At 51.7% G+C, this 16,620-nt stretch overlaps 3 protein-coding genes across 3 annotated transcripts; 2 read left to right on the top strand and 1 right to left on the bottom strand.

Moving 5' to 3' along the window:
• Positions 1 to 730: 730 nt before the first annotated feature.
• Positions 731 to 4,445, top strand: NCLIV_019810 (3-ketodihydrosphingosine reductase TSC10, related; the record flags this gene model as incomplete). Its single annotated transcript, XM_003882175.1, has 6 exons — positions 731 to 1,384; positions 1,915 to 2,385; positions 3,001 to 3,082; positions 3,483 to 3,551; positions 3,919 to 3,970; positions 4,361 to 4,445. The coding sequence occupies 6 exons, from the start codon at positions 731 to 733 to the stop codon at positions 4,443 to 4,445; spliced, it is 1,413 nt and encodes a 470-aa protein (XP_003882224.1).
• Positions 4,446 to 7,932: 3,487 nt separating this feature from the next.
• On the top strand, positions 7,933 to 11,675 carry NCLIV_019800 (hypothetical protein; the record flags this gene model as incomplete). The annotated part of the gene is made up of 8 exons (XM_003882174.1): positions 7,933 to 8,340; positions 8,536 to 8,685; positions 8,859 to 8,937; positions 9,212 to 9,285; positions 9,483 to 9,628; positions 9,810 to 9,932; positions 10,190 to 10,616; positions 10,941 to 11,675. 8 exons carry the CDS (start codon positions 7,933 to 7,935, stop codon positions 11,673 to 11,675), a joined length of 2,142 nt encoding a protein of 713 aa, XP_003882223.1.
• Positions 11,676 to 13,422: 1,747 nt separating this feature from the next.
• On the bottom strand, positions 13,423 to 14,196 carry NCLIV_019790 (Cation-transporting ATPase, related; the record flags this gene model as incomplete). Its single annotated transcript, XM_003882173.1, has 7 exons — positions 13,423 to 13,443; positions 13,505 to 13,579; positions 13,624 to 13,756; positions 13,812 to 13,873; positions 13,932 to 13,985; positions 14,038 to 14,127; positions 14,188 to 14,196. The coding sequence occupies 7 exons, from the start codon at positions 14,194 to 14,196 to the stop codon at positions 13,423 to 13,425; spliced, it is 444 nt and encodes a 147-aa protein (XP_003882222.1).
• Positions 14,197 to 16,620: the final 2,424 nt, after the last annotated feature.

Here is a 16,620-nt window from a genome sequence, read left to right as displayed (position 1 = left end):
CTCTAGTTACCGATTTCACGGAGGGAAACGTGAGGAAAAAGCGCGTGCGCGCGGCGAGGTCGAGATGTACCCCTCGTTTGGCGGCCAGCCACACGACATACTCGGAAGAGACATGTGCTGTATGCATTTGCGTGTGTTGAAAAGGCACATCTCGTGACATGTGTTTTGAGTGAACTCCTTCGGAACCCCCCACGAGAAGAGAGACTTCATAAGACGTCGAGAAAGCAGTTACAATTGTCAGTAGAGGGACCAAAACCAGGCCAGGCCTGCCCCGATTGAGGTGGGAAGTGTCTCCGAAGAAAATTCGCCTCGGCGTCGTGTCTTTTGGAGGCACTTGCGTGGATGGTCTCGTCGAACGGAAAAGGAGAAAAAAAAAGACAGAACAAGACACTCAACAGGCACGAGAAGAGCCGGACGGAGAAACCAAGAAAGGAGGAAAAAAACCCGAAAGGAGATTCAGACAGAAGGGTGCTTGCTCGTAATTTGCAAGAAACCTTGTCTCTTGTGTGTATACAAACTGATCCCTATGTATATATATATATATATGCTGTTTGTTCTATATATCCTTTTTGCATGTTTTTGTGTATATGCTTGGTTTCCTTGATGCTTTGTGGTCCTGTTTGAGAAGCTGGAAACGGGCTTTACTGCCGCGCTCCAGTGAATGCGTTTCGGAACTTCATTCTTGTTTTGTTCTTTGCTGTGTCTTCCTTCATTTCACCATTTCTCAAAAATGCTGCGACTCGTCGCACGATCGACTGTCTGCACACTCCTGGCTGTCGCGGCTATCTTTCTGCTTCCATTCTTGGCGTTCGGAAGCACGCCGCGAGGCTTCGTTTCCCTCATTTTCTCCGTTCCTCTGTTTGGTCTTTTCCTTTTCGTTTACTGCACCCAAATCGCTGCTGTACGTTTTCCCTTGGCCACAAACCTCTCTTCGGCGCGTGTTCCTGCGTGTCTGAAGCGAGGGGCTTGTGGAGTCACAGAGGACGGCGAGAAGTGCGCGCGACTATCGAGCTCTCAGTCAACAGGCGGAGAGGCGCAGAACTCGCATTCTCTTCTTCGCCTCTTTTCCCATTACGCTGTATCGCGTGTCTTCCCTCCCTGGAAGGAGGACTTTGCGTTCCCGTACCGCATCGAAGGGCGCCATGCGCTGATCACTGGCGGATCGAAAGGCATTGGTCTGTCCCTCGCCTTGGCGTGTGTACGAAAACGCGCGAAAGTGATCTCTCTTGTCGCCCGCACGCTCTCGGCTCTGGAAGAAGCTCAAGCCCTTTGCCTCACGGAGGCGAAAGCGAACTCGCTTTCTGTGGCGATACAAATCGTCCAGGCGGACCTGGCAGATACCGCGACCGTTCACGAAACTCTTGAAAATGCCACGAATCTTGAGGTGCGAATCCGGAGGGCAAACGAGCTGTCGCGAGCCTGTCTGTTTCCTCCCACACTAATACATGCCTCTGCACATAGCGCACCAGAACGGTGCACAGACTCGTGGATGCATGTGCCTAGCCCATATATATATATATATATATATATATATATATATGCACGAGCCTGCATATATGTATACGTGTGTACACATCTTTGTCTGTATGCCTACAGGCCTTTTATATGCCTGCGTATGTATGTGTATGTGAATATATATATATACATATAATGTATAGATTTAGGTAGAGATGACAGCCCCTGTGTACAGGTATGCCTCTATTAGGCATGTAGCAATCTGGTATGCCAGGTGAGTAAGAGTGTGTGGGTGCATGAGTGTGTATGTATCTATCTCGCTGCTTCTTTATGTCGACATCTGTTTAAGTGTATATCTAGCCATCCAAGAGCTGTCTTACGTTTCACCAAATTTTTGCGTGTGTCTCAAGGGCCGAACGCATAAACCGTCTATCCGTGTGCGCCCTGTTTTTGGGTCAGGGACATGTGGTTTTTTCTGATGGGGCGGACGAACTGAAGAGGTCCCTCGAGCGCGAGATGAAGTTGTCTGCGCTGTCGAAAAAGAAGACCGGGCACGGCACTGGATTTTGCCCGGTGGACTTCCTGTTTTGCAACGCGGCAGCAGTGGAGCCAAGAACCTTGGACGCGACGCCGTCTGCAGATGTGTCCCGGATCCTCGATATGAACGTGAAGTCGACAGTCCTTCAAATCAAGGCGGTGCTGCCCTGCATGCAACGCCGGCAGTTCGGGTGTATCTGCTTCACAAACAGCTTGGCGGCGCTCGTCCCCATCTACGGATTTGCACTCTATTCGGCGACGAAGGCCGCCTTCACGGCGCTCTTTACGGCTCTCGAACAAGAAACCGCCGGTTCAAACATTCTCTTTGCAAATGCGTATCTCCCCTCCGTCGACACTCCCGGCTTCCAGCGAGAGAAAGAAGTCAGACCGGCGGTACGAAACCGTAAACGTGTGTATGGCCAATTCATGCGGCCCGTAACGCGGAGAGGCAACGTGCGCAACCGGGAATTCGTAGATCTCAAACGGGGCAGAACCAGCGCACACGTTTCTTTCTTCCTTGGACCTGAACGCCGAGAGTCTCTCCAGACCTTGCATCGACGCTCGCGCTGTGGCTTTATGCATGCTCTAAAATATGTACACAGATGAATACATGCATTAGTGCCTAGGCGGACGGTATGCGCCCCCATGCTTCTCTCTCTACGTGAGTATCTATGTGCGTGTCTCTGTAGTGATGCACACACGTGTAGGCCTGTCCGTTGCAGTCTATCCGTGTCTGACTATCCATCGCCGCCCCCCTCACCCCTGCGCGTACGACTGGGTATGTTATTTTCAAGCATTTGTGAATCTCTATGCACAAACATGCCCTGTGTTCAAGAGTTGACCGTGTCGCACCAGTGCTCAAAAAGGGAGAGGGGCGTGACACAAGTTGCAGGTGTTATATTTTGTCTCGGGACAATTGCGTTGCGCGCGGGCGGTGGATATGAATTGTGCCGATGGCCCAGGACAAAGCAACGTCAGTCGGTGACAGGTTTTCGTTCTGTGCTTCAGGTGACGGCGAAGCTTGAGGGTGGCGTCAGCGTGCGCTCCGCAGACGCCGTTGCGAAAGATGTTGCCGATCAGATCGAAAGGGGTGAGAGTCGCGTTCCAAATTCGGAAAAGATGGGATCGGCCTCGCCGCTGTCACGATAAACGAAAATCATAATGGAGTTACCGACATGAGAAAGCAGCCACGTTCACGAGGTCTGTCTTACCGTGGCGCCTTCCAGAGATGCGTGCGTGTGCTCGGACGGAAATGCAGGTTCAAGACCGCGTAAAGGAGCTCATGTCTTCCCAGAAACGTATGCCACTTTTACATTTGCAGGTTTGCATATATATATATATATATATATAAACTTGTAGGTCTTATTGTGGGACAAAATCAGTCTCTGTACCTCGGGAACTGAAGAGGGGGGCTAGGGCAACAGCTTCCTGATGGTCCGAACGCGTACAACTTGAGAGTTTCGTAGAGCTCCTGCTACATGTGTCTTCAGGAAGAAACTGCATCACAGTCTGCGAAGAGGGATGGCTCCTGAGCAGGCGCTCTGCGACGTTCTGCTTTGGTAAGCGACGCACACCTATGTTTCCTATGTCCATCTATATGCGTACTCATCTCCATGTAAAAGCACATCTATATGCCATTTACTTCAAAACAAGTAACACAAAGTTATATTGGTCTGTGTAGGGTTGGACCGTGTTTTTTTTCGATCACACGTGATGGAGGATTTTTTCACATGTTCTATCTCTCTCCTCACAGCCCTCCTCGGAGCAGCGGGAAGAAAATTCGGGACAAGAGCACAAGTAAAGGGGTATCAATAATGCAAGTCAAATGGCCATACGCCAGCGTAGAGGCACGACCATTCTACATATACACACAAGACATTTATGTATCAATGAGTTTCGTCGAGGCGGTTGTCTGCGTCTCTCCAGCCTCGTCGTTTGCCAACCTGGTCTTCGAAGTCCTTGGAGCAGGACTCATAAGGTGCGTTTGCTTTTACTTTGCCATCAGGAAAAGTCCACGAGTGTTCTTTCTTCGTGCCTTGTCATATGTCACTCAAAGAACAACCATATGACCCTGCCTCAAACGCTACATGCGCCCGTAGCCCCGGGTGCACAACAGGGCAAGCGGATCTCACCCTCATACACACATGCAGGGACAGCGGCACTTGTATCCGGTACACTCGCATGTCCTCGGCGAGGGAGAAAGGCATAGATAAGACTACGCGTCGGCATACCTATACAGAATCATAGCGCATATGAGTATGTACTTGAAGATGGATATATATACGCATATATTTCTGTGGCCTCGAATAGCATTTACCAGCGTGGAAAGAGAGTCTCGCTTTTTTCTGTTTCTCTTTCGTCTCTGTAGATTGTACCTCGTCTGGATGCGGGCGTCATTCCAGTTCACTGCTGCTCGAGAGAGGAAACCGGTGGTTCCCGAGAGCAGTAAGTGAAACCGAGACGAGCCGGCAAGTGCCCCGAAGAAGCGGCGTGAAACGCTTTCCCTCGTGGTGTCTTGTCATATGGCGAGGGAAGCCGCAGCCGATACACGCAGAGAACGCGGCGTGTTCCCCCATTGTGTCGGTTTCCCTCTGTCAAAATGTAAATGATTCTGATGCGCCACATGCAGTTCGAACGCGTGCAGGATTCGTGTGTGTGCGGAAATCTCTTTTTGCGAAGAAAATGTGGAGGGATCGCAAACGGAACGCTTCTCTTCCCCTAGGCAATTTTTTTTTTGCTAGGATATCTGGTTGTGGATATCTGGATGGTGGAAAACAGGAGTGGGCAGAGGCATTGCAGCGCGGTAGAAAAAACAGATTCGATGTGCAAGTCCTCAAAAGCTCGCCCACACCTTCCACGTCGCCGACTCAGTATTCATTGCCTGCATATGTACAGATGAATATGCATAAACATGCATGTGTTGGGAAATTGTACCGCTACGCATATATACATAAATACGATTCAGTGTGTTTTCTCTGTGCTCAAAACTCTTCCACGGTCCTTTTTACATATTTCACGTGCGAGAGAGGTACTGACGTACCTGCTAGGATGTAGGCTCCACGTGCAACGTAGTAGATTGGTTCACTCACAAGGAGTGTCAAGCACTCCCTACTGGTTTGGATTTATATTGACACATATGTGCATTGTGTGGGTATGTTTGACCTCGACACGATTTCAATGGCTGCGTGTCAACGAGGGGATTGGCAACATTCAGAATGTCAGTTCCCACGTGGAGCTTGTAAATCGCTTCTGCCGGCCTAGTCAAGTTGTTGACGACCGTTGAACTCCTGGTTTTCTTCGGATGTATCCTCTCGAGAGGCTTGGGTGAATACAATCCGTGTACCACCTACCACATCTTTAAAATGACACTAGGACGGAAGCAAGGGGTGAAATCCAGCGGAAGCCAGAAAGTGGCGACAGGGAGGATTAAACACGAAATAGTTACATTTACCTGTCTTCTACATACAGCCGATATATATATATATATATATATATATATGCGTGCGTGCAAATCCCGATATGACGGATTTCACAAATATACATATGCATGCAAAAGGTTTGTAGAACCATCTTTTGCATAAGGGAGAGCTGTCAGGCAATGCCAGGGCAAACCCACTGCGCCGGTCTTGTTCACAGGTCGCTTCAGCTGCGAGAAATGAGGGATCGTCTACGTCCTGTTCACTGCTGCATGTAATGGTTTTTGCCTTGCACACTGACGCAGCGTTTTTCCTGTCCTAAACACGATCTGGTTCTCTTCAACTTCCATGGCGTTCCGCTAAGAGGAGAGGCCGTTCACACAAGAGCACACGCTTGCAAAGCGCCACAGAAATCCGCTAGAAGGTAGCTGCTCAGTGCTTCCTATGGATATGTATCTATGCCTATCTGTTTCGAAAGAATACCTCGCAGGAGGCAGTGTTCTTGACTTCGCTTACCGTTGTAGCAGCCTGGAAAGCAGGCACGGAACCTGAGAGTTCAGCGACTTCCCGTTGCTCAGTGCTGTTTCACAGTGCCTTGTCACGGTCGCTGTAAAGATATGTAGAGCAGAGAGACTGGAGAGGGGCAAACTTCGAAGCACCCATGGTTCTTCGTCAGGAGCGCAGATCGATGGCGCAGGAAACAAGTGGGAACACGGCGCAAAAAGCCTAATCCGAGATACTCAACTGGATTCTTGCTTGCGCGTATGCATCTGTCCTTGTCACCGTCACGTTTCCTGCCTTTTGTTCCCCATTTTAGAGTGATTTTTACTCTGCTTTGAAGCTGCCTCTCTTCTCTCCGGTCAAAACTGGTCCGGTACCTCGGGAGATATATCGTCTTGCCTCCTCGCTCCGCCCATTCTCGATTTCTGCGACACTTCCAAAGCGATAAATAAACCAACACGAGGATAGGAGACGCCTATGCATGAATTCATCCACTGCGATCGTCTTTCATGCGTGTTTATGCTTTTTAACTACAGTTGGTTGGCGCGTGGCATATACCGCGACCCGTGTCACCGCTCATGAGCGGCATCCCAAAATGGCGGGTGAAGAAGACAAAGGGCACTCGAGTTGCGATGTGTCGCCAACGCATTGCTGGAGAGTTAAGCCTTGCGTGCGCATTCTTTCTTGAATATATCACGGGAGATTCGTCTCTACCAAATGCAACGCGTCTCTCCCATTTTTGCGCATTTTCTGGCAAAACTCGCCTCCGGCCTCGTCCTCTTGTCTCGCGAAAACGAGCTTCGCCTGTGTCTTTGCTCTCGGTCTACTTCGTCGTTGGTCCTCCTCGTGTCCCTCTAGCGGCGGATTCAGTGCCACATAAGAAAGACTGCTTTTTTCCCCGCTAGAATGACACAAGGGGGAAAGCGTTTCTTTTCGCTCCTCGCCCGTTCTTTCCTCACCGCTGAAATACGCGTCGACGCCCCCAGACCGCTGCCAGGGCCACCGGTTTTCCGTCCACTCCAATTTATGTCCGTTTTCCTCCTCTTTGCAGCTTTTCAGTTACCCACTGTCACTCCAGTTCATAGCAGTTAAACACAGAGAGAGCGCGAAACCGAGAGAGACAGACGGGCAGTGTCACGGAGAACCTGGAGAGGCGGCGACGGCGTTGATATCTTGCTGATTTTGTTTTGGTGGCCTGTGTGTGTTGGTTTTTCTTCCATTTTGCCAGTTTTTTATACGGAGAGTGTGTCTGCTTTCGTTTCTGGTAGTTTGTTGGGAGAGAAGGGTAGCTTCGGCCGGAGGAAAGGCGGCGAGTGGCCAACTTGCGTAGGTCTGCTTTCTCGTCCCATCACACGTTGGTTTTCTTCGCCTCGCGTTCTCTTCACTCATTTGCCTGTGAAGGCCCTGGGGCAGAGGCTCCCCAGGTTGACAGTTCCGATGACCGTTCGAGTTTCAGACAGGATCTCACCTCTCTGCGGCTGCCTCTTCGGCGTTTCCAGGGACCCGTGCGCTGCTGTCTCTTGTCCGTTCCCGAGCGCTGCTGTCTCTTGTCCGTTCCCGAGCGCTTAGCCTTTCCTTCCTCTCCTTTGCCGCTCCGTGCTTACCGGTCTTTTTCTCTATTATTTCGCGGCGGTCTTTGCTCCTGCGCCTTCGCCAAGACCTATCTCGGCTTGCCGTGCACAAAGGATCCCGTGTATTCGTGTCGCGCCTCCCCCGAATTTCTCGCGCGACCAAGACTCTCTCTTGGATCCCCTCGTTTTTTTTCGATCCTCTCTGCTTTCGGCCCCTCGTCTTCGCCAGACTGCCTCTGCTGGGGCTTCCAACATTCCGGGTTTCTGCCCCATCGCGCCTCTCTCGTCTTCCGCCGGCGCGACGCCATCGATGTCCCTGCGCTCGCCTGCGGCAGCATCATGGCCGTCTGAAGAGCCGTGGGTGTCTAGGGGCGTGCTTTCTCTACCGCCGCTTCGACCTCTCGAAAGAGAAGTTCGTGGCTCCTCCGTGTGTCTCCGCCCCACCTAACAGAATGGCGGGGATCCACGTTCGCTACCGCACCTACGCGCTTCTGTCGCTCCTCAGCGTCTTCGCGCTCGTGCTACGCACGTGGTACGTCCACGAGGAGTTGTACACAGTCGTCGCCGTGCTGAGCACTGGCAAAATTGCCCTCGCACTCTTGTACAACTTCGCCTTCATGCTGTTTCTGGGCGTCGGCAAGCTTGCGATGCGGCTGATGATCGGAAGTCTACGGGACCTCGAGATGGAGCAAGTCCTCGACAGCGGCAGAGGCTTTCTCCTTGACACAGTTCTCTTCCTCGTTCTCTCTTCGCCCACACTCGACGGCGTCGAAGTCTCCACCTACGCCCTTGCGAAATTCCTTCTCATCGTTGTCTCCCTCAAGACTGCCCACCTCGTTGTACAGATTCGCGGTGGCACGGTAAGGAAAAACTGCAGCCGATGCGCCATTGTGAGACGCCGAGAACAGGTGGAGTCGTCTTCCTTAGCAGGGCAATATGCGGCGACAGCGTTGCGTCTTGAGTGCTTTACAGTCGGTAGACTATGCAACACTGCGGGGGGGAGAAGGCGACATCCTGGATCCAGTCTCTTTTTCCAGCCTTCCTGTTCTGTGCAGCTGTTCGAGATCGGCAATCCGCGAACGAGCGTGCTGCTCCGGATATGCATCGTTCTCTTTTGTCTCCTCTTGCTCGACATTTGCGCCGTCCACTTCTTCTTCGTCAATTCAAGCAAGGCATCGACTTTCTACCTCTGGCTCCTCTTCGAGGTAACGCTTTCGCTCGTTTCCAACTTTCCAGAGATGCCCGTCTTCGTGGAAGTTCAGCAGGGAGATCCTCATTTCTGGAAGCGAGCGCAAGTCGCTCCCTTCGTGCACTCTGCGGTGGATCTCACACGCGCAAGCGTTCCGGTTGCTGCTTGCGATGTGTTTTTCGTCGTCAGTGCCTTGGAATGCTCGTCTCCTGCGCGATCAGCACTCTCAAGGTCGGCGTGCACGTCATCGACGTCCGCCTCGACAACGGTGAGACCGCTCGTCGCCCACACCTGCTTACGTCGTCGCCTATCTATGCAGTCGTATGCGCATATCCGCCGACAGATTACCCCTATCTGTGTGCCCGTTTTTCGCTCCGGCTGTAGACACATATCAGGGATCTCTATACCGGTGCGCGCGTGCATTCAGGACGGATGGTCTAATGGATCCGTATTCGTGTGTCTGGGCTATTTCGGTGCTCCTCAGAGACACGCGTTCTGTCGAACCAGTTGGGTGCAGGCGTCTCTCGTTGTGTTGTTCTCAGGGTGGGCAGCAAAGTCAGCTGTTATTTTCTACCTCGAGCTTATCCACGATGTCACAAGTCTCGTTATCTTCCTGGTAAGCTTGTTGCAGCGGTGTCAGTCAAGAGCCGGTGAGAGGGGACTGCAGAGTGGATGCCATTTGGACGGGAAGCAGATGCTGGACGATAGGCACATCGGGCGGCATTCGCAATAACTGAAAGACGTAACTGGGAGTGTTCACCCGCTTCTTTCCATCTTTGTCTGCCTGTGGGGTGTTTTTGTTTTGCTTTACAGCTCTTCATGTCTGTGTTCTTCATCACACAACCCAGTCGACTACCGCTGTACATGACTGCGGACATCATCCACGTCGTCAAGGCCCTCTACAAGCGCATCTTGTCTTTCAAGAAGTATCGCACACTGACGAAGAATCTGGAAACCAGGTAGGAGATGGGGAAGACAGTGCGTTGCCGACTTCGGGAGCCCTTCGACTTCTGATCGCCTGCTCGATAATGTCCAAGGGCGTTTTTTTTACTTTTTTGCGGCGAAAATATGTGAGGCTTCGAGGTAAGGCCGGAATTAGCTTCTCGGATTTTTTTCTCGTTCGCTTTTTTGCTGACGCAGGTTCCCAGATGCGACAGCTGAAGAGTTAGAAGAGGCAGACACCTGCATCATCTGCAGAGATCTACTCTTTGAAGGGTCAAAAAAACTCCCTTGCAGCCATATCTTCCACATCGACTGTCTCCGGTGAGTTGGGAGCGCAGACAAAGCGCTGGCTTTTCCCTACACAAGACATGTTCACTATTTCTTCGGAGCTCGTCTCGCCTTGTAAGGCAATGTCTTGCATTCTTGCACTCCTGTTCGCGGCGGACGCAACGACAACTGAGTCCGTGTCATGCTGGTTTATGCTGGCCAATCGCGCGTGTTTTTCACGGCTGTGCGACTGGGGTGGCTCGGCACGAATTTTGTTTCTTGGTTGTCTTCTGTTTGCGCTTGTCTCGCAGCTCATGGCTGGTGCAGCAGCAGTCTTGTCCAACTTGTCGCGCGGACATACCCACCGACGATTCCTCTTCATCTACGGCTCCTGCCGCTGCTACTGAGGCCCCGACGCAGCAGCCACGCAGTAGCGCTCCCGACCAGCATGCGGAGACGGAAAGGGGAGACAGCCGTGCGGTTCCAGCCGCCTCTAGTGGGCCCTATGATCGGCTGACTTCGACAGATCCCTTACCTCAGGGCGACACAGAGGCGAACGATAAGTCCGATCGGTCAGTCGGCTCCCCAGAAATGTCCGACGGGCATCATGAGAGGAACGCAGGCAGATTACTCACCGATGCGAGGATGCGTGGTATTGATACTCAGTGGACCAACGTCTCTGCGAACAATTTGGCGACGCAGACACTGCTACAGTCGCTACAGCTCGCTTGTCAGACTGTAAGTTTGCTGCGAAGTCGTCATCAGAGAGGAACTCGTAGGCAGTCGCTGATTTCTCAAAGAACCGCTGGACACCGCTGTACATATAATACACTGCACATGGTGATCGTAAGCACAATAAAGCATTGACGTAGCCGTGCATACAGATGGATTAACCGGGGCTTAATTTGTCCCATCACGTTCGCGGAAAGCCCGAGTTGTCCGTTTCGCCACAGGCGAGACACTTATGGAGGTTAGGCAGGGCTAGCAGGCATATTGTGCACGTCACAGTGAGGAGCTATCTACTCTCCATGAGGCCTGTTGTGTGTTTTGTGTTTACTCTAGTGTGATTTCTATCGTCTACACGCGTCGTTGTGGACGATCGAGGCTCAGCGGGCGCAGCTGGCAGCGTCTCGTTTGCAAGCAGTACGTTCTTGCCAGGCTCCTCAACGGAGAGGGAACGTAGACGCAAACACCCAGACAGTATCTGGGCAGCAGGTGCCTACGGTCGACAGTTCGTCGGCATCTGCACCATCAGCAGAGGACGAAGCGGGAACCGCGCGACCACCTGTATCACAGGGTAAACCGTTCAACAGCGGTAGAGATTTCATAGTTGTCTGCCCCAGCCACCTGTTTCATCACCAAGGAAGCGGAATGTTGCCGCAAGCCGTGTACTTTTCTTCGCTTATGCCACCATTCGACGCAACACAGATGCCTTTAGGATCTGCCGGAATGCCATCATCGTCTTCGCATGTCACCCCTAAGGCGGGTCCTACCGATGGTATGAACGGCGAATGGTGTGGGCAGGTTACTGGAGGCGCAGCACTCGGCACCGCTTATGAAAGAGAGTGTTTTTATCCCCATAGTGTTCCGCGGTTGCAGCCGTCGCCTCTCCAGGCACGACTTTACTCAAGCGATTACGTCGGTAATTCGTACGTACCAGATTCGGCAACGGTGGGGCCTGCGAATATTCCGCTCCCGTCACAGGAGATAACTGCTTCACGCATAGGCGAAAATCGAGTTCCAGATGGTGGCCAGGGAAATGGAGAAGAGGCGGGGGGCAATATAAGGGCGTCATGACAGCGATAGTGGCAGAGCTAGCAGTTCGCTGAAGGATGTAACAGTCGCAACTCTTCAAGGTTGGAATTGCGTGCTGGTCATCTCTGAGTTGTACTTTGGTTTCTGTTGCACTATCATTTTTCCATGTTCTCATTTGGGGTGAAACAATCTTTGAGCCACCAAAAGAAAAGCACCCAGTTATGGAGTAATACGCAGCTGTAGCGTTCGCTATCAGCACAACCGGTGAGGAATGCTTGCGGTGAATGTGTTGACGTACGTGAGGAGATGAAGATAGTCACCGCTGCCTTTTTCCAGTTAACTGATCCATTTATAGCTTTTGTGGGGCTTCAACGCTGAGCCGGTTACGTAACTATCCACGTATGGTCGGTACAGTTTGCCGGGTTAGGCAGCGGATCATCGAATGCGGACCGATCGATCGGATGCCAGTAGTTTGCATTGGGTGGAGGAGACGCGTGTCCTTTTCATTGAAAGACCTGACAAGCCGCAGAAAGGCGGACATGCTCTGTTTCTTGTATCTGTTGAAGCGTAACTATCGTTGATAGGGGTGCATCGAGGATCGGTTGCATCGTTAGGATGTCAAGTAACGTGTTAAGGCTTGCGTTGTATGCTGTTGGTAGTGGGGATAGGGATCTGTAGATGGGGCTGTATGTGGCTAATTCTTTTCTAAGTGGGGCAGTGGACCAGATATTTCAGGAGGATAACGGAATACGGGAGAGTGACGTTAGTGCTGGTCGTATGCGGCATCTGCCGGGATGCGGCATGCAGAGCGGCAGCGTATTACCGATGCGTTTGAAACTATGGAGACTAGATGTCAGTCAACCTTATTTCTGCGACAGCATTTTAGTGCCGTGGGTCCGATTGTGTTAGTTGCAACACGAAGGGAACCTCTCCCAATCCTCCTGATGGTCTGTGGAAGTCGTGGCTTTCGGGTATGCATGTTAGCGAATTGTTTTCATCGCAAATTTACTGTTTAGCAGAACCACCTGATACGTAATGAGTTGGCCAATGAAGTACCTGGTGGCCATGTCGGTCTAACTATCACAATGCTTCGCGGCCTGGGACGTTGCCACCGAAGGGGGAAGCAGCGCAATCTGTCATAATCGTATTCAGTATATTCTCTCACTTCTATCTCAGTATGTTCCTGTATCTTCAGCTGAGGAATTCTCTTCAGCTGACGAAATCAGTTTGGCAAAAGCTGCCAGGGCGATCGACCAGCTATTTGGTTGTCCACATCTTTCAGCGAAAGCGTGGAAAGCATGCTATCTGGGACAGTGGGAAGCGACATGTTGATAGGTCCGATCATCAATTAGGAAAGAGTACGATTATCGTTCCTGTCTCTGGTTTCTGCTTCAAATCTGCTGTTCCGCACGAGGCATCATGGGAACCGCGGGAGTCTTTCACGACAATTGTTGAAGTCAAGGTGAATCGGGATCCTAGAACTTGGAAAGAAAAGGGCAGAATTACGTGGTTTTACCGAACCAGCCGTTGTCCTTCACCGCGCCAGTCTGAAGACAGGCATGGTAATCAGACCCTACGCAGACGAACAAAGCATGTCTTACATTTGCACATAGTACATTGAGGTCGCGCAGCTCAAATCCTGAGAACAATTTACTCAGCTCGAAAGATAAGGCAGTGGAAATATTTCTAACCGTTTCGCCTTATCGACGGACCAATCGGAGGCGGTTTTCAGTCCTGCATTAATGGCTGCAGCGCCGTAACGGGCAAAGCCAGCAAGGGCGTTGACTGCTCACGAGAAGGCGTCGGCCAACTTCACAGGACGACGAGGATAAATTGGGGAAACGTAGGGTTCATTTCCTTGACACACGTACTTCAACGATAAGCCTCTGGAGATTCGCTTGAACCTTAATGCAAGTCAGGCCACTGGCATGTGCCGGGCAAACGCACTTGCTCGAGCATACAAATTGCATCGTGCTGGACATGAGCTCACCATATACGAGGCTGTTGCGACAAAGCATGCAAGCTGGAAAACCATCTCTGTAAGGCTAATGCCCAGCAACAACGGCGCCGTTGAACTGCATGTTCCATAGAATGTCGGCAAAAGCAACACTCCGTGGAATGTCCTGTTTGATCGGGCTGTGAACTATATCGCTCTTCAATCGTAGCACGGTAGCATACCAGATGAAAAGTAAGAGAGGAATTGCTCTCCGACCTATGACGATAGCTGCGGGGAGAACTCCCTGCAGAAATAACTGCAATCCACCGAAAGGATTTCTTCGCGTAAACCATTTAGCACACCTGTGATAAAAATTCGTCGACCGAGCAGTCAGCAGATAAGATCTTATAGGTAAGCTGACGCAGCGTAGTATACCCTACGAATTGATACAGATTCTGTGTTGAATACCTGCATCGCCTTTGCTGACACCCGCAACTCGAAGAAACAAATAAAAGCTAATGCCCCGAGAAGAACCCCGTTGACAAGGTTCCATTCCCCCTGCGCACCCGTGGAAGGTGATTCAACGGGCTTTTCAGCATTGACATGCAATCGACGTACGAGATTCATGTCACATGTACCGTTCGAGTACACGAGACATGATACATAAAATAGCCTTGCACAGTCGAGAACAGTGGCCAGGATGTGTCAGCTGTACCTGTCAACAACGCGATCGTGCTCATAATGCGTCCGCCATACCAGCCGGACTCTGTTACCTGCCGAAACGCAGACTCCGCCTCTGAAGACATTTTGATTCAGTTCCCTGGTCTTCCTCGAAATTTTTAGTGCTGCAGTAGAAACGCGGATTCGAACGGGTGTTCAGGACAACTTCCTTTGATATGAGGGCATCATGATGTTTTATTTACAAACAGCTGTATGGACCCGCTAAGCTTTGGCACCTGCAGAAGCCCTGGAGGCCTGATCACCATCCAACGTTAAAGCTCACCCTCCTGTGCAACTCTACAACAGAGCGGGCAGAGCCAGCCGACGCCACACCCTCCAGAAGTCAGATCCTGGCGGGTCAGTGACTTTCACACGATTGACAGCAGGGGACGTCGAGCGATCGCTGCGCAGGTCTGAAACGTCTTGCTGTGTGAGGCCCCGCGCGGCACTAAGGCATGCCAGACTACATAGACGGCCTCCTCCAACCACTGAAAAAACTCGGTCACAAGAGTCATGCCTCCTTATAACATTTGTTCAAACTCCACCAACTCACTAAAGCACTTTCTGTGGAAGAGTACATTAGCCAACGCCCAACGTCTGAATCACGATAATGAAATCATACTTCGCAGTGCGCTAACAAACGGGACCGGATAGGAACAACCACTTCCCAGCTCCACTGCTGTAGCCGAGATCTGCTGACATACGGTCCGTTCTATCCACGGCAAAAAGCTTTGCAACAGCGCTCCCGCGAATGTTTTTGTGCCGATGCTTGTGAGTCAACACACGAACGGTATCCTGTTCAGTGCGGCATGACCTCCCTGCCCGAGCTGGCCACCAGCGCCACGAAGCGGCTTTGAACGAGACTCGCTCAAGTAATGCTGTGGTCGTTATACGCCACAAACAAATGAAATCGTACACAGACTTTCTCCTACACTGTTTTACCCGGTCGATGGAGTACTGGGGACTGGTGCACAATGAGACACTAAGCCGACCCGTGCTGGGGGGCACCAACAGCAACGGTGCACCATGTGCGCGCACCAGCTCAGCGCCAGCCGCGCACCAACCGCGCACCAACCTGTGCGGCCTGCAACTATCGTGTCCAGACTTGCATGAACATAGGCTGTGACCTTAATATTCAATAGTGAGAAAATGCAATGTAAAGACTAACGGGAGTCTCGAATAAATGACGAATTTGCTCCTGTGCTTCTGCGCAAGAACATTGTCGGTCAGACGTCACCAGCCCCACACGCACCTGTACCATCGGAGGCTGATGGGTCACCTTTCAGTCACCTCTCGTCCAGACGCGTCTGGGACTCAGACGCACTCACATGGGTCTTCGCTGGAACAGGCGAACGCCCTCCCTGTGCTCACTGCATAACTTGCGTAGAGCGTATGTGTCGACAATACGGGCACCGGTTAAGCAAGAAAACTAAGAATGCCGGATGCAAATTTCCCAGAAAAAGGGTCTCATGTGGTTTCATCAGAAGCGATGGAGCTCAATTCCTTCTCGGTTCTCACGGAGCACAAAACGGGCCGCGAAATGCTCCGGTTCCCCTCCTCCTGCATGCTCCCGGCCGGCCTGAAAGTCTGGCAAGAAGTATCGCAGGTGTGCTGCAGCAGATTCAAGAACTTGACAAACGCCCTCAATATTCCCATCAGTCTAAAGGATCCTCTCCGAGCAGTTGTCCCGCATTATGACAAAGTGATTCCCAAGCGCCATATGAACCGCCTTTCCTCCTGCTTGTTGAACTGTGTGCAGTCCTGTACAGCTGCTTCATAAAGGACATGCAACGAGATCCCCTGGGACAGCCCAACCTGTTTTGTAGCCGTCAGTGTCTGTGCGGATGCCAGGGCTGGACGCGTCTAGTACATCAGGCAATCGGTCCGCTGTGTGAGCACTGAAACCCGCGGGCCGATGAAGAGACCCCATGGCCCATTCGAATCACGTGAAAGCGTGGACCCCTGGCCGGTGGCTGCATGGGGCGATAGCACCGACACCCAAGAAGCTCTACACGTGGTCCATGGCAATCCAGAAGCTTTCCTACCCATAACATGAGAATGGTGTGGGGATAAATAAGAGTCACTGGAAAAGGCAGGCTGAGCACACCCGCGGCAGACTCCAAACAAACTCATTGGCCGCGACCTTCAGTACTCTCACGTAGCTTTTTGAGAGTGGCTGCTTTGTTCCTACGTATGCGACCTCAGCTAAAATTGTTCCCGTGAGATCTTGTCTGACCGTCTGAAAATGGGTATGAGGGATTCAGAGCACTCCGTATCTGGTCCATCCCCTTGTACGCGAATAAGGAAGTTGTTGTCTGTTGATCGCTAATT

The sequence above is a fragment of the Neospora caninum genome, chromosome VIIa (genome assembly GCF_000208865.1).
Source record: "Neospora caninum Liverpool complete genome, chromosome VIIa".
NCBI classification, from domain to species: domain Eukaryota; phylum Apicomplexa; class Conoidasida; order Eucoccidiorida; family Sarcocystidae; genus Neospora; species Neospora caninum.
This window is presented reverse-complemented; position numbering and strand designations above follow the sequence as displayed.